The sequence below is a fragment of the Eptatretus burgeri genome, chromosome 1, assembly GCF_056783735.1.
Source record: "Eptatretus burgeri isolate ZD-2024b chromosome 1, Ebu_testis_v1, whole genome shotgun sequence".
Lineage (NCBI taxonomy): Eukaryota > Metazoa > Chordata > Myxini > Myxiniformes > Myxinidae > Eptatretus > Eptatretus burgeri.
In genome coordinates this window covers 117,069,396-117,097,102 of record NC_140961.1, presented here as the reverse complement: position 1 = coordinate 117,097,102, position 27,707 = coordinate 117,069,396, and the positions used below count along the sequence as shown (strand labels likewise).

The following is a 27,707-nucleotide window of genomic DNA, read 5'->3' as shown; positions in this document are numbered from 1 at the left end:
GCGTGGCCTGTGAAGTGCTGCGCTTCAAGCGAGTGTGGTAAAGTGTGGCTGGGGCTTTTCCGCAAGAAGGATGGGGCTGGGGGCTCTCGTTGTGGCTTTGGTTGTGGTCTGAAGCATTCTCTCACAATGATGTAATTTCCACAAGTGACGTTATGCACCCGCCCTGATTGGCTGCGGATCAATGAGAGGAGGAGAAGGCTTGTGTGAGGAGGGAAATAAAGCTGATATGAAGAAGCAGAAAGGCACGTGACAAGCTCGCATGGGCAGGGACGAAAAGTGTTCCTGAGTCCTGAGTAGATGGCTCAGAAAGCAGAAAGGGAAGAAGAAAATGGCAGAAAGCAGAAGAGAGGGCAGACACAGAAGGCTGAGGGAAGCAGAAAGGAGAAACGAACGAGATCAGCTCGCCTGAGCAGAAGACTGACTGACAGACGGCTCATGAGGGAAGGAACGAAAACATGTGAGGGATATCAATGAAAGGAAAGTTTCACGAGCAGTTGGTGTCGAGCTTTTGCGGAAAAAGAACACTCCTTCCATGAGCGTCATCCTGCCCTCTCGATCCTGTCAGCCACGAAGGGTGAGGAGGGTGAACAGCAGCACCTCATCGATGGGGTCGAGAAGGAAGAATCTGAGGCAGAGGATGGTGAGTCGCAGAATTTCTCCACTTGCTCGTCATTTTATATTAGTGATTGATTGGTGTTTGAAGAGGGTTCCACAAAATAATTTTGAAGGATTTCTCCAGCTCAGTTTCTGAGAAATATAGATTTTTGAAATGTTCACATTTTTGGTCGTTGTGATTTTTATTTTTTTTTATTATTTTTTTTTTTAAGGTTAAATTTTTCATGTGGTATCCCAATGGGATCTGACAGTCATTTCTGAAGTCAGATTTGATTATTCAAACAGAAAAATGTTTTGTTTTACATTCATTTCATTTTATATGAAAACGTCACTTTTGATGTCACGTTTTCCCAGGAAATGACATCGTCGAGAATTATGACTCCATAAAATCGAACGCAAAACGCCCTTTCTTTCTCTGATTATTCATGCCATAGATATTGTTACGAATCTGGAAGCCATGAGCACACGACGTACAGGTCCTATAGCTCAGTTATGTCGGTAAGTATGTGTTTTTCGTTAGGGTCCCCGTCCCTTGTTTAATGGGTGAATAAATGTACATGCGCTGTGAGTTATTTTGATAGTTTGGGGTTTTACATCACTCGCAACAACTACGGCTCCTACATCTCCGACTACAACAACGATAACCCTCTACTCCCGGCATTCTCCACACGCTCGCTGGTATGCAGGTGTGTTCGGAATTCGTTCGGGGATGGAATTCCATCCCCAAATATGGACATGAACCAATTCGCTTGGCAGCACACCAAGTAAGGGAGTGCATCGTGGCCCACCGACTGGAGAACGGGCCATGCCCGAGCGAACCGCGCCCGAGAGCGGATTACGAGGAGCGAACGGCGCCCAAGAGCGATAAAAGGAACGGGGAGCGAGGGAATCGAGAGTGCACGTGAGGATCTGCTGGAGCTCGGAGGGGAAGACTCATCTGTCGAGGCTGGGCGAAAGGCATCTCGTCGCTGGCGTGCTCTGGTTCACGGCTCGTCTTGTGGCTGGCGTGGTCTGCTTCGAGCTGCCCTGGTTCCTTCTTGGCCGACTGGTGCTCCGGGACGGTGCGGGCAGGTAGCCTGCTATTTTCTCGTCCCTCAGCTCGACTTCCCTCTGAGCCGAAGGGATAATAAAGACCACTTTGGGTCGTTTCTTTTGGGTGTGGATCTGTGTGTGGACCCGTCTGTAAGTAGGAATTGTTTAAGTGCTCTTTGCTGTACATACTTGCATCTCTATAGTCAGATAACTCTGCTTCTTGCGTGCTCCCCCTTTCTCCCGTTATAAATAAATACATTTGTTCAATATATCAGTTCGTTGCTGTGTTTCTTCCATTGGCTTAGCATAGTGCGTGTTGGTGAATTATAAAGGCTGTTGCCGCTGTAAAAGTACAATTGGACCAATGGGACTTCGGCAACCATCCGCTCGGGTCGGGCACGCTAAAGGCTCGACTCGTACGGGTGCCGTTGAGGGTGTGAATACGTGGTAGCTCGTTATTACGTGGTATATGGAATTATTGACGATTCACAGTCCGGTAAGGGACCCGTACCTCTCGGAGTTTTTCAAAAGGTACGATCTAAATTCCGGGTGTTCGGTAGAGTCGACCCTACTGCTCCACCCAGTGGTCGTGCTCACGGCCGATACCCGGCTCCGCAACAATATTGTTACCTCCGCCACCGAAGGTGAAGGAGGTTATGTTTTCACCCATTTCTGTCTGTTTGTGTACAGGATTTCTCAAAACATTGTGGAGGGATCTGGATGAAATTTTGTGGACAGGTTCAGTGTGTGAGAAGGGCGAAATGTTTAGATTTTGATGAAGATCTGGATACGACTACTCAAAATTTTAAGTAATTCTTCACCATTGAGAGATAGGGCCAAAAACGATATAGTCCTGCACAGCATGATATTGTTGTGGAGCCAGGGTTGGGGGCGAGAAGACCATGAGAGAAGTAGAAGCTACCTCGGGTTCCCACCAGACTCTCCGGAATCGCAGGCTGTCGCACACGTCACGGTGGGTCGCTAATCGACCATGAACACCAATAACTCGACCACGTGATTTAGGGTCCTCCGTCTCATGAATACCGTTTAACTCGTGGTCATGTGATCTAATTACCGGGGGACACCCGCGGTACGCCTTGTTCAAACCGGATCAGATGCAGCCGAGCGTAACTTCCCAAGGACGTATTGGCGAGTAAAACATCATTTGGGGATAACGTCCCGGCTCGGCAAGGATACGAACAATGTTGGACCAATGAAGGAAAAGATGAAAATGAGCTGGGAACATTTCTATATAAAGAATTTATTTAGATTCAAGTGAGGAAACGTTTGTGGCACAGTAAATTGGGTTTATTATTACGTACAGCAGGGATAGCAAGGAATTTGTGGGGTGCGACAAAAGGTAAGCAATTTACAAAAGCAGACACAGAGCAGACTTATCTAATTAGAACTTCTACAATCTTAGCTTATGCTAAAACAGGCACCATCACATAAACGCACACACAAACCTGAGGAAGATTACATGGCCAGAAAGAGAGTAGATGAGGACAAACAGCCTCGCAATACCTGGCGTGGTCGGCCGACCAACGCAACCCAGTACTCTTCGGGGGAGGTAGGAGGGAGAAATACTGGTTTCTAAGGTGTGGGAGGTGTGTGGTGCAATATGGGGGGGGGGTGTCATGCCAGAGGAAACTGTGATTGTGAATCAGTAATGGATGCTCTTTTGTGCATCCAAAGTGGATGAGAGGCAAAAGATTCTTAGCCTAGTTGCGCATAGGTCTGTAGGTGTAGCGTGTACCTCCGTAGGACGCTCCGCTTGAACTTTCCCACCTCAAGAGTCGGCGCATTATCTCTTGCTTAGTCACTTTGCCAGGGCTCGTGGCAACGTGTGCTCTGCACTGGTCCCAGAAGGATGTCTGTCACACATGAACCACGAGTGTAGATCCAGCGCCGGGCAGACAACGAGGAGCAGTGAAGAGTGCAGAGTATAGAGGTGAAGGAGAGGGCGAGGCAGACAGGTGAAAAAGAGGGTGGACGGCTTCGTGATCTGCCTTTCATAAGCCCTGGGCGTTGGGTGGGGTGACGACCTGAAGTGACGTGCCGTGATCCGAATCGCGCTTCCCTATTGGGCCACAGTGGTTCTAGCTAGGCTCCTGGGGCCGGAAGCAATCTCATTCACACGTCTAGCGCGACATGGCCTGGAGCTCTGTACATGTCCCAAATATAATAAACCGAGTGCGTTGCATATCTTGGCGAGCAGACTCATACGGACATCCTTATATTACATTTCCAGAATTGAACTAAACATGCAGGTGGCTTATAACTACATACATTTCTAATATTTGCATTACGCATGGCCCAGGACCTGTGACTCGAGGGAAGAAAACAGAAAATGAAAAATTTGCCGACGAGTGCAGCAGCAGGTGATCACGCAGCCTGGCGTCTTCAGGGCCCAAAATGGTCCTTTGTTTTTTTTTCCTGGCTGCTGAAAGCAACCCACCCAAACACGGCAGGCAACACGCCGTCTCAGTCCATTTGAACTGGCCTTTGTCAATAAAGATGTCTGGGCTGTGCAAATACAATCCCTGGTAATGCAGCTGCCTGCATGGCAGTCCCTGCAAACACTTCCACAACAGGTGGTCCCGGTGCACATGGCAAGGTTCAGTGAAGATATGGCAAGGCATGCTAAGTGGGGTCAAGGCAAATAAAGGTATGGGCAAGGAATGACAAATGCAGACCAGGTAAGGTGCAGTCGGTCGGCATATGAAGCTGGCCAGCCTCGTTGTGGTCTCGTGTAATTGTGGCATTGGTCTGTCCGAAGACTGGTTCGGTCCTTCACTATGGTCTCGCCCCCCCTCCCCCATCCTATTGCCTATGCCTGTCCTTGTCCATACCCACCCCTGTTAGGTTGCAACAAAGTAATTAGATTTAGATGTATATTTTTTAATATGTGTCCCTAACCCTCTTATCGTTTGTTTGGCTAATCCAGTGGTCGGCAACCCAAATAACAAGAGCCATTTTTTTCAAAGTTGCTCAAAAACGCGATATCTTAAGGGCCGTGATGCACATAAACCCTATTTCAATAATTAAATAACAGGACAAAGACACAAAAATTGATTTGTGATGCAATATATGTTTATTGAGTTTGTATTGATGAAAGGGGCTATTAAATTTTCTGCAGTACATTAAGTCAGCTGACCCATACTTACCTCCGCCACCGAAGGTTTTCACCCCTGTGTGTCTGTCTGTTTGTTTGTTTGTCTTTTTGTGTGTGCAGAATATCTCAAAAAGTTGTGGACGGATTTTGGATGAAAGTTGGTGGCTCGGTTCGGTGTGTTACAATGATGAACTGATTAGATTTTGGTGAAGATCCAGATCTGGCTACTGGAATTTTTAAGCGATTTTTCACCATTGAGAGATCAGGCGACAATGATATATAGCATGATATCTCAAAAAGTTATGGACGGATTCCACAAAAACTTGGTGGACAGGTTGGGTGTGTGATGAGGATGAATTGATTCCGTTTTGGTGAAGATCCAAATCCATATCTAGATAACAGAATTTTTCAATTTTTAAACTGATTCTTCACCATTGAGAGATGGGGCCAAAAACGACATCTATATATATATATATATATATATATATATATATATATATATATAATTCGAAAATTTCTTGGGCCCAATATGTTCTATTGGATCAGGCATTGCGTGGTGGATGTATGCGCTCTTCCGAATGTAATTTCTGCTGTAGAGTTTATTTGGAGTGTTTGTTCGATGTTTTGACAGTATGCTGTCGTTTTCATTTTTAAGCAGGACTTTAAACTTGCCTTGTTCAATTGGTTTCTCAGTTTGCTTTTATGAAATTCATACTTGAAAATGCTTGCTCACACAGGTAAGTCGATCCGAAGATGGACAGAATGCCAAATTCATATCTCTTCATGTTGCTGTTGGTTTGTGGTAAAGAATTCCAAACTTCAAACGCAATTTGGTCTTGTTTATTTTATGGTCATGCATCTCAGTCTATCTGTGTTGAAGTGCCAGAGTAGATCTGTGCCTTTCTAGATTTTCGAGTTTCATCACCAAGCCTCTGAATTTAGAACTCCACATGTCCTTGTCCTGCAAATCGGCCAGTTCTAGTTCTGCTTGGTCTCCTATAAATGCTGAAAAGTTGAGTGCAGAAGTGTCTGCTTCAAGAGGTTTCAACACAAATGATAAAGTTGCTTTTTCCTTTCTGAATTCCTGAAAATGCCCTGCAAAGGCTTCTTGCATTCCCAGTATCACATTTTTTTAGGTTCTCGGTGTCAAGTTCATAGTTTGTCTCCTGTTTGAACTGTTTCAGTGATAGAAAACGAGCCAGCAATCCTGTCTCCATGTCTCTCACAAACAATGCTGGTTTTCGCTCAAATAATAGCACCTCTTCTAAAAGCAAGTGAGCTGTGTTTCCCTTTCCTTGCAGCTTTGTGCTAAGGCCATTTAAAAGTGAGGTGATGTCTACCATGAAGTGAAATCTCTGCAGCCACTGAGCATCTGTAAGTTCCTGCATATTCGCAGCTCTTTTGCTGCATAAACACGTTCACTTCTTTCAGACAGGCTGCGAAACGCACAAGCACTCTTCCCCTGGAAAGCCACCGTACCTTGGTGTGCAGAAGAAGGTCCGAATATTGACAGTTGACGTCTACAAGAAGTTCACAGAACTGCCGGCGGTTCAACCCTTTTGCCATTATTTTGTTGATGATTTGTATAACCAGGGTCATCACTTCTGTGATCTCTGGTGGAAAGGTTTTTGCACAGAGTGCTTCTTGATGAATGATGCAGTGAAATGATAGCAAATTACGATCCAGTGTTTTTGTTTTTTTTGCAACAAAGTAACAAATCCCTTGTTTGCCCCTTTCATATTCGGTGCCCCATCGGTCACGACTGAGATGATATGGCCGGTGCTTATTTATTTCATCTTGAGGCAGTCAACAATAGTTGACAAAACATCTTCTCCCCTTGTTTGGCCTTTGAGGGGCAGCAATTCAATCAGCTCCTCTTGGAGTCCTTGAGAATTCACGTACCTGCCGAGAAGAGCAACCTATGCGATCTCATCAACATCACACAATTCATTACAAGCAAAAGAGAAGCCTGGAGCTGGATTAATGTCCTTGATCTGCTGACTGGTAATGTCTGTTGCCCTTTTTCTACTGTCCTGTTCCTCACCGTCTTTGCAGACAATGGCATGTCTCTAATGTTTTGAACATTTTTGTTTTTTGAAATCACTGCACAGCTGCTCTGATACTTTAATGAAGCACTCTTTTATATATTCACCATCTGTGAACGGCTTTCCTCGTTTCACAATCTCTTGAGTTGCTACATAACTCGTGGTAGTTGTGTTACTCGAGGATATCATACGTTTAGTGAATGTGTTCTTACTTTGGTCTGCTTTGTGCTTCAGCTCCTCCATGGCTCTTTCTGGCATCTCCAATTGGATACTTTTCATCAAACGTTGTGTGTATTTTTTTAGAAAATGCCTCTCGCGATTGGATTTTTTGTTGTTCGTGAATTTATCTTGGCAAATGAGACATAGAGGGAACTCAGCCGAACTTGATGTAAAGCCGCTGTCACACCTTGACGTTTTAGCCAGCGTGTGGCAACGTATTAAAATTTTTAAAACGCTGGCGTACGCTGAACTATTGATGTTTTTTTTTTTCCAGTTTTGGGCGTATTCATAACGAGTTGGACGTATGCATAACGTATTGGTAATGTACACAGAACGTTTCGATAACGTATAGATAACTTGTACCAATGAATGCTTAGTGTGTTGTTGGCGTTCACAACCTATGCCTAACGATAGTCTAACTTATGCATAGCGCATGGCAGCGTATCGCCGACGATCACGTGGCGTAGCCTATTAAAAGGCTGTGGCTCGACGATTTAAATCATAACCGCACTCGACATCAAAGTGTCAAGGCCCTGTCACACCTTGATGTTTTAGCCAGCATATGTCGACGTATGAAAAATTTGCTGAATACGCTGGCACACGTCGAATAAGTTATGGGTAAGTTTTGTATACGTTAAGAGCACGCTGGCGTACGTCATAGTACGTCGACAAATTTTAAGCATGCTGAAAAATTTTTGACGTATGACGCACACGTTCCGCATACGCTGGCCATAAGTTGTAGGCACATTATGCGATCGTTGATACACGTCGACACACATAACTTGTAAGTTACTCATAAGTCGAAATATGTCGAGGTAATGTTTAGCGTACCCGAAACTTATTTCTAACCGATGAGTAACGTGCTTTGAACCTATGTGTAACGTATCTCCAACGCATATTGACGTATGTAGACGTATTTGACGTCTTCCGGACGACCATAGAACTTAGTGAACGTGTTTCTAACTTACAGCTACCGTCTAATGGCGTATTGGCAGCGTTTCGGGGAATTGGTATATACAAATGGGCTTCACACAGGAGGGGTCAGTGTTCCAGACTCCATGTTTTTTTTTTGTTTTTTGTTTTTTCCCCTTCGGCATGACGGTGATGTTGACACTTCCATTTCTAGTGCGTTTATGATATAAATTGTTGAGCGGCAGCCTATTAATTATATTATAACCGCACTAGAAATCGAAGTGTCAACATCACCGTCATGCCACAAAGAAAAAAAAAACCATGGAGTCTGGAACACTGACGCTAAACATTACCTCAACGTGTTTCGACTTATGAGTAACTTTCAAGTAACGTGTGTCAACGATTGTGAAACGTGCCTACAACTTATGGCCAGCGTATGCAGAACATGTGTCATACGTTGGCATACCTCGAAAAATTTTGAGCATGTTAAAATTTGTCGACGAGCTCGGCGTACTACGACGTATGCCAGCGTGCTCTTAACGTATACAAAACATACCCATAACGTATTCGACGTGTGCCAGCGTTTTAGACAAATTTTTCATACGTCGGCATACGCTGGCTAAATCGTCAAGGTGTGACAGCGGCTTGAACGCGAAGGATTCAGTCCATTCATTTTGAAATTCCCTGTCTTCCTCTGATTTTTTTTTTCCTCTTCTTTGATGCCATTTCACAGTTGACCTTCACAGTATCGCTGATGAATGTTGCAAACTTCTATTTCCTGAAAATAATTAAGAAACTCAAAACGCTGATGCAGTATCAGTATTCTCACACACACACACACACACACACACACAAACACACACACCCACACACACACACACACACACACACACACACACACACACACACACACACACACACACACACACACACACACACACACACACACACACACACACACACACACACACACACACACACACACACACACACACACACACACACACACACACACACACACACACACCCCCCAGTCTATGAAATGACAACCAATCCTTCTATCGGCACAATTGCCACAACAAAATAATGAGCAAAAATTCACCATTTTCACTCCTATTTTAACAAATGTAAATACAACGATGCAGTCGGCACACGTGGTTTCGCTTTGTTTGTTGGTTCTCCAAGATGGCGGACAGCAAACGTGGTGACGTCACATGCACGTGCATCCTCCATTGAAGGGGGAGTTATCAAAACGACATCTGCTTTGTTATTTACATACAAGTCGTTAATTACAGGATTTTCCCCTCCCTGCCCAGTGAGGATCATGGAGTCGCTAACTTTTTAGAAGGGGAGGTTCGAATGATAAACTGAGACTGCGAAACAAGTTGAAGCAATGTTATTGCCGACAAGATGGCGAAAATAACCGCGTAATGGAGAGTAGGCCGTGCGTGGAGCACAACGTGTCGGGCTTTCTCACAGAATTCGCCGGTAATCGGATGTATGTTCCTGTGTATCACTCCGCCAACGTTCTCAAGTATTATTTTATTCTTTCACGACACTCGCAAAGATTTTTCTGAAAATATATTTATATTGAGAAAAAAGGGGGGGGGTGGGGGATTTTATCGATTAGGCTTGGGAGCCACACTTCAGTCCTTAAAGAGCCACAGGTTGCCGAGCCCCGGGCTAACCTGTCCTAACTGTCTGTTCCCAATCCCGAAGGTCCCTTGAAAGAGGATCGAGAAAGAGACGAGTCGACCTGTCCAGAGGCCCATTGCAGCCTCAGGATAACTCCCACAGGCCTCGGCATTTTCACGATGAGTCCAGCCTGAGGTTATTACCTCCACCACTGAAGGTGAAGTAGGTGATGTTTTCACCCCTTTCTGTCTGCTTCTTTGTTTGTTTGTGAACAGGATATCTCAAAATGTTGTGGCCGGATCCGGAAGAAATTTTGTGGACAGGTTGGGTGTGTGATAATAATGAACCGATTCGATTTTGAACATCCAGGTCCGAATTCGACGACGAGATTTTTTTTTTGTTTATAGTGATTCTTCACCATTGAGAGATGGGACAAAACTGATATACAGTCAAAGCTTGTTACTATGCCACCCGTCGGGACCGAGCAAAAGTGGCATAGTAGCGAGAGTGGCATAGTAACGAGATTTTGTAAAAACGGCCTTATTTTCTCAAGTTACCCATCTGTAGTTAATCTTTAGACAAAATTTATTCCAGCAAGTAAAAGGCATGACTGTTGTATAAGCTAAGCGAACGGAGATCATACACACACTAACAGAGTTCACACACTAACATATGGCATGGCGAGAAATTCACGACACACAAAGCTTTCAAGAATCGTCGGCTGGCGCATCTTCTTTCGGCGGATCTCGTGCATCTCGTTGTCTAGCCGATCGCACGCTTGCATCACACCGGGCTTCCCGCTTCTCTGCTGCATGAACTTCCGGACGGTGCTACAAGCGCGCTGGGCTTCCTCGAACGGAACGATTTCCTCCTCGACAGTTACCTCGTCATCTTTCCTTTCCACCGGCTCCTCACTGCACAGAATCTCCTCCGCAATCTCCTCCAGCGTGAAATACCCGCCAGTCGCGAGGCGCTCGTCGGCTTCGAGAAAGTCAGACAGCTCGATCTCCTCGTTCTCGTGCATCTTTTCCTCGGCAGGCAGAGCTTCCCAGATGTCGGGCAGCTCCGCATCCTGTGGCTCAGTTTGGATCTCCTCTTCGATGAACTTGGCCTTCGCGAAACAGTTCCTGATCGTCGACTTGCCGACCTGCTCCCAAGCACGCCGGGCGGCGTGTAGAGCGTCGAGCAACGTGAACTTGAACTCCTTTCCCTCGTCTATGGCCTCAAGCCGGCGGCATAGCAGGAGCTTCTTGTAGTGGCGCTTGAGGTTCTCTATGATTCCCTGATCCATTGGTTGTGAATTGGCTGTCGTGTTGGGTGGGAAGAAGACCAGTTGGATGTTGTTCAGCTCGAGCTCGGGAGGGTGGCCAGAGAAGTTATCGAGACAGACCAGCACTCTGCGTCCCTGCTGGCCGAGTCGTCCGTCCCACGCACGCAACATCTCCTCGAAAAGCTCCGCCGTCATCCACGCCTTCGAGTTCACCTTGTACTCTGACCGGGATCTCTTTGTTCTTGAAGGCACGGGGTTTCTTGGAATTGCCAATCACCAGAAGAGGGAACTTCTCGCTGCCGCTCATGTTTGCCCCAACCAGAAGAGTGATCCTTTGCTTGCTTTTCTTTCCTCCAGTACACCGCTCTCCCCTGCAAGCCATGGTCTTGTTCGGAAGCAGCTGCCAGAAGAGTCTAGTCTCGTCCAGGTTGAAGACGTCGTTTGAGGAGAACTGCCCGAGTAAGGGCCGGAGAACCTGTTGTTGCCACTCAAGAAGGGATTGCGAATCCACCGCTCCAGCTTCGCCCTGCACTGTCTTGAACGTGATGCCGTGGCGCTTCTTGAAATTGCCCAACCAACCGTCGCTCGCCATGAAGTCTGGGATGTGCATCAGCTCGGCCAGTTTCAGTTTCATCGCCTTCTCCTTGATCAGATCGCCGCTGACAGGCACATTCTGTCCTCTTGATTGCTTCAGCCACATGAGCACTCCCTCATCAAGCTTTGGGCCGTGAGCCTGCGTCAACTTCATGCGCTTCGATGGAAATCCAGCTTTGATTGCAGCCTCGATTGCATCCTTCTTGCTGAGAATGCCCTTCACGGTGGTTCTCTTAACTTCGACGCCCCATTTCTTGCTAATCTCCCTGGCCAACTTGGACTGATTCGGCTCCTTCTTCGCGGCATCGATGATCTCCTTCTCCTTCAGCGTAAAGTCGGTTCGCTTGCGTTTCTGAGCTGACATTATGGGCTGAATTTGAAAAAAAATGATGTCACTGTTGTACGTGTGCCTGCGTGTCTGTGTGTGTGCTCGCGCTTTTTTGTGTCTCGTTGTGCGTGTTGTGATTGGCTTGTTGTGGCTGGCATCGGGGAGAAGAATCGCGTGTTTTGACACAGTCTGACTATGCGCTTACGTATTGAGTTATGTTGTGCGCAGCTGGACTGTAGTTCGTCGCTTCGCCTTTGGACGTGAGTGTGATAATCGAGCATTGCGCAATATAGACTTTTTCACGACTCGTGCCTTTTAACAGTCACACAGTAGTGGCATGGTAGCGAGAGTAGGGGGTGGCATAGTAAATTTATTTTGTATTGAATTTTGTCGGGACCGAGCAAAAGTGGTATAATAGCGAGAGTGGCATAGAAGCGAGGTGGCATAGTAACGAGCTTTGACTGTATATATATATATATATATATATATATATATATATATATATATATATATATATATATATATATATATATATATATATATATATATATATATAGCATGATGTCTCAAAAGGTTGTGGACGAGTTCGGATGAAGCTTGGTGGACATGTTGGGCGTGTGATGAGGAAGATTTGATTCAATCTTGGTGAAGAGCCAGATCTGGATCCGGTTATTAGAATTTTTTAAGGGATTCTTCACCGTTGAGAGATAGGGTCAAAAACGATATATAGAATCCATCCATCCATTGGGACCATACTCAGTGCAGAGCCTTGCTAGAACGGCTGAAAAAGCAGCAGGTAATGGGAGGATGAAAGAGCTGTATGTGATTACAAAGACTCTCAGTAATGAAAGAAGCAAAACCGTGAATGCAGTTTAAAGATAAGACCAGAAATCTACTAATAGAAGAAACAGCCAAGAAAGAAAGGTGGAGAGAATATTTTTAAGAAATCTTAAATTGACCAATACCTGATGATCCCAAAACAGAAGAGGAGTGTGAAGTGATCCTGCTTGAGAATAAATCAGCACAAGTCATATTTCAAAAACAGAAAGAACATCAGCAACAAAGATGATGAAGATTGGTAAATCTGGACGCAAGGATGTGATTACAGTGGAATTATTGAAAGTGGACATACACACAACATTGGAATGGCTTGACAACTTGTTTAAAGCAATTTGGGACAAAGAAGTACCTGAAATATGGAAGCAGGGGTTAATTGTCACAATACCAAAGAAAGGTGATCATATAGAATGTGGAAATTGGAGAGGAATTACTTTAACATCAGTTCCAAGTAAAGTATTTGGAAGAGTGCCGAGATACAGAATTAGAGATGCAGTTGACAACTAGTTGAGGGATGAGCAAGCAGGCTTAAGAAGAGGTAGAAGCACAGATGAGCAAATCTTTATTTTGCGCAACATAATTGAGCAGGTAGCAGAGTGGCAGGAAACACTATACATGACTTTTGTGGACTTTGGAAAAGTTTTTGACTCCATGCACCGAGAAAGCCTTTGGAAGATCATGGCAAGTTATGGAATCCCTAGCAAAATTATCAGAACATGGAACACATCTTATATGAGGATAGTGAATGTACAGTGCTAGAGGAGGGAGAGGAATCGGAGTGGTTCATGGTAAAAACAGGAGTGAAGCAAGGGGATGTAATGTCCAGTTTTATTTTCTTGCTTGTAGTAGACTGGATAATCAGGACAACAAATCGCAACAACACAGACAAAAGGTGGAGTGTTACAACCAAACTTGAGGACTTGGACTTTGCTGATGGCATTGCCCATTTGTCATCAAGCTTCCAACATATGCAAACGAAAGTATCAAAAATTAATCAGTTTGCATCAAAAACCAGACAACATAAACCAGAAGAAAACAGAAGTTTTGAGGATAAATAGTAAAAGCAACAATATAATTCAAACTGTTGCAGGTTGGTGTCCAGTAAATTTCTTTATGGGGGGGGGGGGTCCGTATCCCACTCCTGACACCAAACTGTTGCGGGCCGGGGGTCTGGCGGAGAGAATGACCACTAGGTGGGGGAAGTTACGTCGATTTCCACCAGACTCCCCGGAATTGTAGGCCGTCACTCATGGATAATTCCGTGACGTGGCGGGTCGCTTAACCGATCGTGGCCGCCAATACCTCAACCGCGTGGCGTAGGGTCCTCCTGTCTCAAATCGAGTTACCTAATTGACCACGCGGTTTCGACTACCGGGGAACCACGTCCTCGATACACCTTGCCCGAACCGGATCACTCTCCCAACTACCGACTTCCTTTCCGGATCGGATGCAGTCGAGCGGCACTGCCAAGGACGTACCGGCTAGAAGGAACGGATTATCGGGAATAAAGACCCGGCTAAACTCAGATTCGAACCATGCTGGTCCAATGGAGGAAAAGACAAAGACGAGCTGGGAACATTTCTACAATTATTTATTCACAATAAGCGGGGAAAAGCATGTAGCATATAAAAAGGTTTATTAACCTCCGCCATCGAAGATGGACGGAGGTTACTGTTTTCACCCCTTTCTGTTTGTTTGTTTGTTTGTTGGATTCGCTATGTAATATATGAGATATCCCTTATTGTCGGGTTTTCTGGGTGTGTGTGTGTGTGTGTGTGTGTGTGTGTGTGTGTGTGTGTGTGTGTGTGTGTTTCTGCAACGCGAGGCTCCACAGCACGAACCAGCGAACCGATTTCGATGAAACTTTGCCAACAGTTGCCATATGGTCTGGTAATTTGCGCGTTTGAATTCCGTTGCCTAGCAACCACCCGTTGCTGTACAGCGGCCGAAAAACCGCTTACAGTATTTTCAATACTTGTCCTTCAGTTTTGAATGTCGAGAAACGAGACTTCGGAATTTGACACTTCAAGATATTTAGAAAATTTTACTCCAGCCGATTTTTGATTGAGGTTTTATTTTTCAAATGGTAGTCCTTCAAAAATCGGGTGTCTATTTGCCGTCATTTAAGGTGTGTATACAGTGTTTGTAAGGAACTACACCGTCGTTCCACCTTTGATCTCTCCTCGATCCAAACGTTATTGACCAAAATGAAAAGGATCCAAAATAAATGGAATCACCGGCATTTCTGTCTTTGTGGATTTCTAATAATATCATATGTTTATTTATTTACCGAAAACTATTCCACGACCCACACAACACCTTCAATTATTTATTTATTTACCGAAAACAATTCCACGACCCACACACCACCTTCAATTATTTATTTATTTATCGAAAACAATTCCATGATCCACACACCACCTTCAATTATTTATTTATTTACCGAAAACAATTCCACGATCCACACACCAACTTCAATTATTTATTTACTGAAAACTATTCCACGACCCACACACCACCTTGAATTATTTATTTATTTACGGAAAACGATTCCACGACCCACACACCACCTCCAATTATTTATTTATTTACCGAAAACGATTCCACGACCCACACACCACCTTCAATTTATTTATTTACCGAAAACAATTTCACGATCCACACACCACCTTCAATTATTTATTTATTTACTGAAAATAGTCCCACGACCCACACACCACCTCCAATTATTTATTTATTTACCGAAAACGATTCCACGATCCACACACCGCCTCCAATTATTTATTTATTTCCCGAAAACAATTCCACGACCCACACACCACCTCTAATTATTTATTTAAAGTGGGAGTGGCATAGGAAAGTGGGCGTGGCTCATGAAAAATATTGTGTGGCTCAGGAGGTGTGGTCAAACAAGCGCATTGAGAGAAGTTTATCGGGTTTTGTGTGTGTGTGTGTGTGTGTGTGTGTGTGCGTGCGTGCGTGCGTGCGTGCGTGCGTGCGTGCGTGCGCGCAACGCGAGGCTCCACAGCACAAACCAGCAAACCGATTATTTTTCAAATGGTCGTCCTTCAAAAATAGGGTGTCTATTTACCGTTATTTTTTATGAGGAGTGCTAGTTGGCAAAATACGCAATAGGAAAAATCTTGCCAGGCAGAGGAACAATTGTATGTGAACCAATACGTCTTGGCAATGAATCTTCGTCGGTGGATCGGTCAGAATGAAAAGCATCGTATCCAGCGCTTCGATCCTCGCGAATCCCTTGTCGCCTACCAGCTTGTTTATTTGTTTGTTCGTTTGTTTGATTGTTTGTGAACAGTATTCCGGAAAAAACTCCTCGACGGATTTCGACTTTTTTCAACAAAATTTCGATTTCTTTTTTTTTGCATTTCTACATGTTTTAAGTCATTTCCAACCCCCCCTCCCTACCAAAAAAAAAAATTGTTATAGAAAAAAAAATTTTGCAAATTTTTTTCAACAAAATTTCGATTTTATTTTTTGCATTTCTACATGTAATAAGTGATTTCCAACAAAAAAAAACATGCCAAAATTATAACTGCGGATGATTTTGGAACTTCAGGTGGATATACCCACGTAAAATCAATTTCTGTCTCAAGGAATCTTGTTATGATGAATGAATTGAGTATGTAAAAGGGAAAGTTGCAAACTATAACTCGGTGAGCACTGTTGACGTCAAATTGAATGAATACGATATCAGGTTCACTTGAGTGACCTCGCAGCATTGGCGGCGGATGTTTTGCACTCTACCGAGTGCTCCCCCTCTAGTTTGGTATGTAATGCAGGGGAAAGCTGAGAGAGGTGTGGAGCGGCAATTTACAAGCAACTTACAAAAGCAGATACAGTGCAGACTTGACGCGAGAATAATAAAAGCAACAATTACAACAATGAAGTCTTATACAGGCTTATCTAACGGACAGGCGCCACCACACTCAGACACGCACTCATACAAAATAAACCCAATGAAAAGAAAAGGGACCTTTTGCAGCCAGGGAGGGAGGGAGTTGAGGTCACAGTTTTTGGTACCTGGGCATTTCGAGGGAAGGGATGCTCCGTGGTGCGGCACCCGACAAAAGCTGTGAAGTTTGGTCCACAGCCGCACGTGTGGTAATCGTGTCTGGCGGAGTTCAAAGAGGCGAGAGATGAGTAGTAGGCAGGACCTGATTTGAGGCTTGGTTGAGGTCGTGTGGGCGAGGACCAGTACAGGAGGCGGGCCATCGAGGCGAGACTGAGGCAGAGCCAGGCAGCAGGAACACTTTCACAACAATTCTCTTCAACGACCTAACAACTCGCAATTCTCTTCAACCTCCGCAACTTCTTCACAATTCCAATAACAATGACAACCAACTTCCATCGCATCCGACTCAACTCTGAGGATTGTCTCGTACTTTACAGATCACGGAGTTCGGGGTAGAGCCATGGCGAAGCCGACATCATTGTCCATCCCGATTGGACCGGGCCTTCATGTGGTTCGCCTTTCTGGGCGGGGTTTCGGCCAGACACTGGGAAAGGACCACCCACACCGCCGTGTCTGGGTTTGGGAAGGTGAATGGTGGCACAGCTACTATAACAAACCTCGGGATTCTGCCTCAGAAAACGAGTCTCTGTAGACGGTGGAAGCACTTGTCCAGCCCAAAGTGCCCATCGGGATTTGGGCTCAGGAGACGAGACAAGGGTAGCAAGCCAGATGAAGGTACCGTGGATCAAATAAAAGGGGAAAAATGATTTATTAATCCCAACGATAGCCCATCACAACACACTCCCTCGTCTTCCCATGAGACAAAAGGTAGGGACCGGACTACACGTATACTAATGAAATAACTGACGGGACAACTACGTTGTATGCATACGGTTCCAAAAACCGTAACAATATATATATATATATATATATATATATATATATATATATATATATATATATATATATATATATATATATATATATATATATATATATATATATACACACATGTACAGTAATCCCCCGTTTCTCGCGGGGGTTACGTTCCAAACCTCCCCACGCTAAGTGAAAATCCGCGATGAATGGACGCCTCCCCAAAAAATCGACTCGTCTGGTCTGGTCGGTTTGGGAGTGATCGGGTTTGAGGTGCCTGAGATCGACTCATCTGGTCTGGTGGGTTTGGCAGTGATTGGGTTTGAGGTGCCGGAGATCGACTCGTCTGGTCTGGTCTGTTTGGCAGTGATTGGGTTTGAGGTGCTGGAGATCGACTCGTCTGGTCTGGTCGGTTTGGCAGTGATTGGGTTTGAGGTGCCGGAGATCGACTCGTCTGGTCTGGTCGGTTTTGAGGTGCTGGGTACGAGCAGTGCAAACCTTTTTCCTTCCCGAAGCACATATCGAGCACCTTAACCTTCTCATGGAGCGTCCCAGAGCCTTCCTCTGGTGCTTCGGTTCCTTGCCAGAAGCCTTAGAAGGTGCAGGGCATTTGGGCGGCATCGTAGGACTTGGAGAAAAAAACGTAGAAAATATTCGAAGTTCACAAGCGAAACTTTGTCTCGTGCGTTGTGTGACTGGTCGAGCACCACGCGTTATTATTTATTGCTTAAATAATTTATATTTTATATATTATTATCGCGATAGACCAGGGGAATCCGCAGAAAAAAATTAGTTACGTTCCAAGGGAAAACCCGCGATGAACCGGGGGCGCGATATGTGAACCGCGATAAAGCGGGGGTTGACTGTATATATGTATACTGGCCGAAACCCTGTCACAGACGGATTCCGTTCATTCAACCACCCTCATCAGCTCACCCACACTCGAGGGACATGGACTGGACAGGGCGTGCTTGTCCCCGCCGACTCATCCCCTGCCCCTGCCCCATTCCCCCCACCTTCAACTTGCTTAACCCTGCCCAAAAATGTAATTACCCTGGCCCCGCCTCTTCACTCCCCGCCCCCCTGTCCACCCCCTCACACTCAACCCTGCCTAATTCACCCCAGCCCCCGCCCCATTTCCCCCCTCATCTCCCGCTTTCAATTTGCTTACCCCCGCCCAAAAATTTGCTTACCTTGCCCCCCGCCTCTTCACTCCCTGCCCCCGTCTCTTCATCTCTCGTCCCGCCTCTTCACTCCCTGCCCCCATCTCTTCATCTCCCGCCCCCGCCTCTTCACTCCCTGCCCCCGTCTCAACGAAAAGAGTATATTCTGCTTCAGAGTTGAAAGTTGAATATTGCCACGATGTGCGATGCACTCTTACAGGTACAAAGTGTCTTTCAGTCCAGGTCACAGGACCGAGAAAAACGTGATGCGACCGCTAGGAGGAGCACAAAATTGGTCCTTCAGTATTAATATATAGAAGATACAATGTTTATTGTTACATTGTTTGTGTCAAATTCACATTCTGAGGTAGTCAGCATGTGCAGAAGAGGGTTTTACATTGCAGACGCTATTTTCGAGGAGTGGAATTGCACCTCTCAGCGGTGACGGTCTGTCGTCGACAGACGTAATGACGTCAGCGAATGACCGATGATGTCATGACGTCCTGACACCTCTCAGCGGTGACGTCACACGTCGCCATGTAAACGAATGTTAAATGAAAAGTGTTTATTCTGCTTCAGAGTTGAAAGTTGACTGTTGCCACTATGTGTGATGCACTCTTACAGGTACGAAGTTTCTTTCAGTCCAGGTCACAGTACTGAGAAAAACGTGACGCGACCGCGAGGAGGAGCACAAAATTGGTCCTTCAGTATTAATATATATATATATATATATATATATATATATATATATATATATATATATATATATATATATATATATATATATATATACACATTTTTTTATATACACAAACATATGTATATGTATATATATATGTATGTATGTATATATATATGTATGTATATATATGTATATATATATATGTATATATGTATGTATGTATGTATATATGTATATATATGTATATATATGTATATATGTATATATGTATATATATATGTATATATATATGTATATGTATATATGTATATATATGTATATATATGTATATATATGTATATATATGTATATATATGTATGTATATATATGTATATATATGTATATATATATATGTATATATATATAGTTGTGGAAATGGCCCTTTGTATGCTATTAAATATAGAATTAGCCCAGATCCCCCATTCAATGCATGTTTGGCCAGGTTGTTCGGTAATTTGACGTTACATGTGTGTTGGGAGGGTCACAGGCTTTATTTGTTTATTTGTGCAGTGGTAGTGTACCGAGAGATTCTTTTTCCTTCCCCTCTCCGGACGAGGCCCCGCCCAGTCGGCTGAGAGGGAGTGGCCTAAAAGAGAAAGTGAAACTGGAGAAGTACAAAACTGCAGTCGGCTTTGAGGCGAGCCAGTGCCATAAAAGAGGAAGTGAAACTGGAGAAGTACAAAACTGCAGTTGGCTTTGAGGCGAGCTAGGGGGGCACGGTAATTTGGTCACGGGAAACTTGGTCACGATAAAACGGTCACAAGGTAATTTGGTCACGGTATTATTATTATTATTATTATTATTATTATTATTATTATTTAATATTCACTGCATTTAAGGCCAGTAAGGCCCAAGAGCAGTAATAAACATTTTCATTTCATTGACGGCGAATCTTGTTGGCATAATGACGTATTGACCAAGTTTACTGATTACTATAATGGAATCGGAATTTAAAAGTTGAGAGAGACAGAATCGATTCCATTATAGTAGTCAGTAAACTTGGTCAATACGTCATTATGCCAAGATTTGCCGGCCATGAAATGAAAATGTTTATTACTGCTCTTGGGCCTTACTGGCCTTAAATGCAGTGAATAATAATAATAATACCGTGACCGAATTACCGTGACCAAATTACCTTGTGACCATTTTACCGTGACCAAATTTCCTGTGACCAAATTACCTACATTCGAGCCAGCGCCAGAAAAGAGGAAGTGAAACTGGAGAAGTACAAAACTGCAGTTGGCTTTGAGGTGAGTCAGTGCCAGAAAAGAGGAAGTGAAACTGGAGAAGTACAAAAACTGCAGTCGGTTTTGAGGCGTGCTCGGGCTGCCAGGCGAGCAGAAAAAGGAAAGCCAGTGGTAATTCTGCCGGGAGAGAAACTGGACCTGGGCATGCCGGGTCTGCCTTCTGTGACCTGGAGAAGCGAGCCAGGGCCGAAGGAAAGGCAGGGAAAGGACTGCATGAGGTCTGTCTGCCCTCGGCTGGATGAGAGACGACTGGTGACTGTCGTGATCTGCTGTGTAGGGGACGGCTGTGTCTGTCTGCGATCTGCTTCGTGAAGGAGGCCTGGTGAACAGGCCAGGGCTGGATTTGTATGCTGGACCTTGTGAAAAGTCAGCTGGAGCATACCACCATGGATCTTTCGCTCTGGTGCAGTCGACCTCGCTGGGTCTGAACGCGCGAGAGTGCGTGCATGAGGTCTGCGACAAAGGAGGACGATGCCTCCATCTTGCCATGCGGCGTGCTCGAGCTTGGGGCTCGAATCCATGGACATCCGCTTGTCACAAGCCACATTCGGGCTTTTGACACTTTCCTCTCGTCCATGAAACATCACAAAGTACTCTGTCTTGTCTGCATGCTGTCCATGTCCTGTTTGCATGTCGTTTAAGGCTTATCTTGGTTAGGACCCCTTCGAAACCCGTAATCCGTATCTACCGGGTTAAGAACCGGTTTAGATTAATTAGAACATTGTCGTGAATGTTTTGCTTGTGTTGTGTTCAGCGATGTCCCCAATAAATCTGGCTTATTCGTATGAAGTTGCTGCTTTGAATTGGTTCGTGCCGCATCGAGGAACGATTCGCTCGATTTGGATATAAAAACGAAAATGGTTACAGACTGGTAGACTCCGCTTGGTCTCTGACAAAACCAGTCTGTAACCGGGGTCTATTCCCCCTGCTGCCAAGGTACAGGTGTATTTTGGTACCATGGTTCGAGACGCGTAACCCGAGAACTGTGCCAAACCAGCTGGCGTTATAACCCCGGAGACTGTGGTGGTTGAGTGTGAAAAGCCAAACTGGGTACGGACGGTGATTGACGCACTTGTCTGAGAACCTTCCACCCTGGATCCTTAATATTTTGGTAGTCAGGAGCGGGATATTTGGACCTGTGGTGCATTTCGCACCCCGAACATTGGTTACGAGAGGCGCGAGGAAAAAAAAAAACGGCGCTCGCAAATTTTATTTTATTTTGAGCGGATCGGGTGTAAAACTTGGAAATTATAAACAAAATGGAGTCGCAAAATGGTGGCGCGGCTCCACCTTGGCGAGACACGAAGCGGGAGTGGGCTATTAATAGCGCAACGAACCGCATGGCACGGGGCAACGCTCCCACCCACCGGTTCAAACCATGTGGTCACGGCATGCACCATGGCAGGCGAGGCTGGACGACTACGCAAACATTGGCAAGCTTCAGACACAATTGTGGGATGCCTTGGAACAGGTGAGGTGTTATGAGAATTATATAAAGGAGGTACAGATTAAATTGGACGAGGCACAACGGCACGCAGGCGAGGTTCAGAAAAATTATATATACAATGGGTTACTTACAACAATTGAAACAATTGGCCGATCAACAGGAATGAATTTGGTTGCTAAAAGAGGACTTGGCCAACAGAGTCGACGAACTATGTGGAGAAAAGAATAAAGTAGTTGTTTACCCGTCAGTTGGAATATGAGAAGAGCAAACTGAACAAAAGAATAGAGGAAGAGCAAACTAGTAACTCCCAGGATAGGGAGAACTTTGAAACGGAATGGGAAAAAAAGCTAGAAAAGGAAAAACGAGAACATGATTTGGAATTGAAACAACTGAAGGAAGAGTCAATAAGGAAGTAAGATCAGGCAATCAGATAAGAGAAAGCCTCAAACAGAAGATAAAAAGAGGAGAGAAATATCTGGAGCAAAGGAAAGAAGAATTGTTGGAAAAGTCAAGACAGTTCAAGGAACTACAGGGAGAAATGAGGGAAGTAGAATGGAGTACCCATGAGTTTGAACAAGAGAAGAGCAAACTGAGCAAAAGAATAGAGGAAGAGTAAATTAGTAACTCACAGAATAGGGAGAACTTGGAAGAATAATGGAAAACACAGCTGGAAGAGGAAAAACGCGAACACTATTTGGAATTGGAACTAGAGGGCTGCATTCGCTTGCAGCGAATACGTATTTGGCAACGTTATGAACTTTGACGCCTACGATCTCAGAAGATATAGGTCACACAACTTTGGTCAAATAAGATTTTTTTTTGTAGGCCCTGTTGTAACTTATCAGAAAATGTCAGCGGCTAACCTGTATCTTTCCGTGGGGCGAAGATATGGGGCAAAGTGCATTTTTGTTGAACTTTGACCCCTACCGATCTCAGAAGATATAGGTCACACAACTTCGGTCAAACAAGATTTTTTGTAGGCCCTGTTATGACCTATCAGAAAATGTCAGCGGCTAACCTGTATCTTTCCATGGGGCGAAGATATGGGGAAAAATCTGTTTTTGATGTTTTGTGTGACCTTGACCTTAACCTTGAGAATTTCAAGGTCAGAAGTTGACACTGCACTTCCTTGAATGCAGCCCATTTCAAAGACATAATTGTTAGTGCTCCTAGACAAAAGTCCAATGAGGAGTTTTAGGGCAATGGATGTGTGACGAAAATAAAGAATAACGAGAGGGCTGCATTCGCTTGGAGTGAATACGTATTTGGCAACGTCATGAACTTTGGTGCCTACGATCCTGGAAGATATAGGTCACCCAACTTTGGTCAAATAAGATTTTTTGTAGGCCCTGTTGTAACCTATTAGAAAATGTCAGCGGCTAACCTGTATCTTTCCGTGGGGCGAAGATATGGGGCAAAATGTGTTTTTGACCAACGTCATGAACTTTGACCCCTACCGATCTCAGAAGATATGGGTCACACAACTTTAGTCTTGTGAGATTTTTTTATACGCCTGTTGTGACCTATCAGAAAATGTCAGCGGCTCACCTGTATCTTTCCGTGGGGCGAAGATGTGGTGCAAAATGTGTTTTTGACGTCTTGTGTGACCTTGACCTTTACCTTGAGAATTTCAAGGTCAAAAGTTGACACTGCACTTCCTTGAAAGCAGCCCATTTCAAAGACATAATTGTTAGTGCTCCTCGAGAAAAAAACCCTTGGAGGAGTTTTAGGGCAATGGATGTGACGAAAATAAAGAATAATAAAAAAGATTTCCATTAATAATAGTGTATTTGGCATGGAATTGCCAAATACAATAATAATAAAGAATTCCTGCAATAATAGTGTATTTGGCATGGAATTGCCAAATACAATAATAATAAAGAATTCCTGTAATAATAGTGTATTTGGCATAGAATTGCCAAATACAACTTGAGGGCTGCATTCGCTTGCAGCGAATACGTATTTGGCAACGTCATGAACTTTGACGCCTACGATCTCGGAAGATATATGTCACACAACTTTGGTCAAATAAGATTTTTTTGTAGGCCCTGTTGTAACCTATCAGAAAATGTCAGCGACTAACATGTATCTTTCCGTGGGGCAAAGATATTGGGCAAATTGTGTTTTTTGTTGAACATTGACCCCTACCGATCTCAGAAGATATAGGTCACACAACTTTAGTCAAATAAGATTTTTTGTAGGCCCTGTTGTGCCCTATCAGAAAATGTCAGCGGCTAACCTGTATCTTTCTGTGGGGCGAAGATATGGGGCAAAATGTGTTTTTGATCAACGTCATGAACTTTGACCCCCACTGATCTCAACTTTGCACTAGTAAGGTTTTTTTGTAGGCCCTGTTGTCACCTATCAGAAAATATCAGCGACTAACCTGTATCATTCCGTGGGGCGAAGATATGGGGCAAAATGTGTTTTTGTTGAATTTTGACCCCTACCGATCTCAGAAGATATAGGTCTCACAACTTTGGTCAAATAAGATTTTTTTGTAGGCCCTGTTGTGACCTATCAGAAAATGTCAGCTGCTAACCTGTATCTTTCCGTGGGGCGAAGATATGGGGCAAAATGTGTTTTTGACCAACATCATGAACTTTGACCTCTACCAATCTCAGAAGATATAGGTCACACAACTTTGGTCAAGTAAGGTTTTTTTTTTGTAGGCCCTGTTGTCACCTATCAGAAAATGTCAGCTGCTATTCTGTATCTTTCAATGGGGCGAAGAAATGGGGCAAAATGTGTTTTTGATGTTTTGTGTGACCTTGACCTTAACCTTGAGAATTTCAAGGTCAAAAGTTGACACTCCACTTCCTTGAATACAGCCCATTTCAAAGACATAATCGTTAGTGTTCCTAGACAAAAGCCCGAAGAGGAGTTTTAGGACAATGGATGTGTGACGAAAATAAAGAATAACTGGAGGACTGCATTCGCTTGCAGCGAATACGTATTTGGCAACGTCATGAACTTTGACGTCTACTGATCTCAGAAGATATATCGCACAACATTTTTCTGGTGAGGTTTTTTTGTAGGCCCTGTCGTGACCGATCAGAAAATGTCAGCCGCTAACCTGTAACTTTCCGTGGGGCGAAGATATGGGGCAAAATGTGTTTTTGACCAACGTCATGAACTTTGACCCCTACCGATCTCAGAAGATATAGCTCACACAACTTTGGTCAAATAAGATTTTTTTGTTGGCCCTGTTGTGACCCATCAGAAAGTATCAGCCGCTAACCTGTATCTTTCAGTGGGGCAAAGATATGGGGCAAAAGGTGTTTTTGACCTTTTGTGTGACCTTGAACTTAACCTTGAGAATTTCAAGGTCAAAAGTTGACAATGCACTTCCTTGAGCTTGTCGCATTTCAAGGACATAATTGTTAGTGCTCCACGACAAAATTCCTCAGAGTTTTCCGGCAATGGATGTGTGACGAAAATAAATAATAATAATAATAACAATAATAAAGCATTCCAGTAAAAAAGTGTATTTGGCATGGAATTGCCAAATACAACTAGAGGGCTGCATTCGCTTGCAGCGAATACGTATTTGGCAACGTCATGAACTTTGACGCCCACCGATCTCGGAAGATATAGGTCACACAACATTTTTCTTGCAATGTTTTTTGTAGGCCCTGTTGTGACCTATCAGAAAATGTCAGCCGCTAACCTGTAACTTTCCGTGGGGCGAAGATATGGGGAAAAATGTGTTTTTGACGTTTTGTGTGACCTTGACCTTAACCTTGAGAATTTCAAGGTCAAAAGTTGACAATGCACTTTCTTGAATGTAGCCAATTTCAAAGACATAATTGTTACTGCTCCTAGACAAAGGCCCGAGGGGGAATTTTATGGCAATGGATGTGTGATGAAAATAAAGAATTCCGGTAATATTGTATTTGGCATGGAATTGTATATATTGTATTTGTATTTGGTATTTAATATTGTATTATTTGGATTTAATAGAATATTGTATTTGGCATGGAATTGCCAAATACAATAAATAATTCCAGTAATAATAGTGTATTTGGCATGGAATTGCGAAATACAACTACTGAAGGAAAAGGTAAGATCAGGCAATCTGATAAGAGAAAGCCTCAAACAGAAGATAAAAAGAGGAGAGAAATATCTAAAAAAAACTAAAGGAAATGAGGAAGGAAGAATGCAAAAGAGGTGTGGAGATAAGAAAGGAATTCGAAAAAAAAGCTTCTGAGTTACGGAAACACCAAAACAGATAGAGGGAATTACAAAACGAGCTGAGGATGTTAAGAGAGGAAAGAAAGAAAACGGAGAATGAAACGTTAAGGAACCACACTGTGCAGATCAAACAGTTAGAAGCCAAGGCAAGATGAAAGAATGAAATAGAAGAAAGAGTAGTGAAAGAATAACGAATGAAGCAGGAAAGGGAGATCAATAAATTGAAGGAAACAAGATTGGAGAATGAGGAACATGAGAGACAGTGGGATAGGAAGCAAAAAGAGTATGAATTTGAAATTGACCAACTAAAGGAGAGAGAGCAAGGTTGGAGTGTGCAGAGATGGTGAAAGAACAAGGAATGAAGCAGGAAGGGGAAATCAGTAAACTGAAGAAAACAACGAGATTGGAGAATGAGGAACAAGAGAGACAGTGGAAGAGGAAACAATTAGAGTATGAATTTGAAATTGACCAACTAAAGGAGAGAGCAAGGTTGGAGTGTGCAGAGATAGTGAAAGAACAACGAATGAAACAGGAAAAGGAAATCATCCAATTGAAAGAAACGACGAGATTTGAGAATGAAGAACATGAGAGACGGTGGGATAGAAAACAAAAAGAAAACGAATTTGAAATTGACCAACTAAAGGAGAGAGCAAAGTTGGAGTACACGGAGATGGAAAAACTCTGGAAAGATAATGAACAACAAAAGGCTCAGAGAAGAAGAACGACTCAAATGGAAAAGAAAATGGAGCCAGGAAATAAAACAGCACAAAAATGTGGGATGTGTGACGTCACCACAGGGAGTAATGTTCATGGTGCGGAACTTGATTGACATCACTCGTCGGATGACCCCACAATTAGAGCAAACCCTGGTGATTGAGACATTGAGGGAGCATGTGGGGTTGTTGATGAATGAAACACATTTTGAGCAGGTCCAGCATGTGGAGCTGACAGCCCCAGAGGAGTGTGGCGAACTGATGATGAGCAACCTGCTGGAAAGAAGCGACCGGACAGAGGTGACTGAAACGAAGCATGTATGTGGGCACATGCATACATGGTGTGGACGAGGAGCTTTAGGTAGAAATTGAATGTTATGTTAATGAAGAGACTTTTCGAGGGGGTGCACGTATGCGTGACCCCTGAATGTGTGTGTGGAATACCTGTGAATGAATGCTGTGAGCCCGCACTCCAGACTACAGCACCGGTATGTGCTGCCGAGGCCGAAACGTGTGTGGATACTCACGTGGCTTTCGGGAATGTAGCCCTGGAGTGCGAGGCGGTTGGTCAGTGCGCTGGCAAGGTTGAAGGTGTGGAATGTGAACACCGAACCTTGGAATGTGTGTGGGAGTCCTGAGCGTGAGATGAGTGGTGACTTAGGAAATAGGTTAGAGGTGCAAGGGGAAATAGAAATGCCACCAGGACAGAACTTGACTCAGGGGGCAAGAACCATAATGGACAACTCTGCATGGGTTCTTACAGAGTTAGA

The 27,707-nt window shown here is 44.1% G+C and overlaps 1 protein-coding gene across 3 annotated transcripts in view; it reads left to right on the top strand.

Moving 5' to 3' along the window:
* The first annotated feature begins 9,232 nt into the window (after positions 1-9,232).
* LOC147035256 (uncharacterized) overlaps positions 9,233-27,707 on the top strand; it is a 73,472-nt gene continuing 54,997 nt past the window's right edge. The window contains exons 1-2 of one of the 3 annotated variants that reach the window (XR_015061890.1): positions 9,233-9,426; positions 9,658-9,790. Coding sequence is in view for 1 of the 3 variants with exons in the window: in XM_085896076.1 (XP_085752202.1) it covers positions 9,369-9,436; positions 9,658-9,768 (179 nt within the window). In the remaining 2 variants the exon portion in view is untranslated. Of the gene's footprint in view, positions 9,437-9,657; positions 9,791-27,707 lie in introns of all 3 variants that reach the window. The other 2 variants (XR_015061888.1, XM_085896076.1) reach the window with 2 other exon arrangements.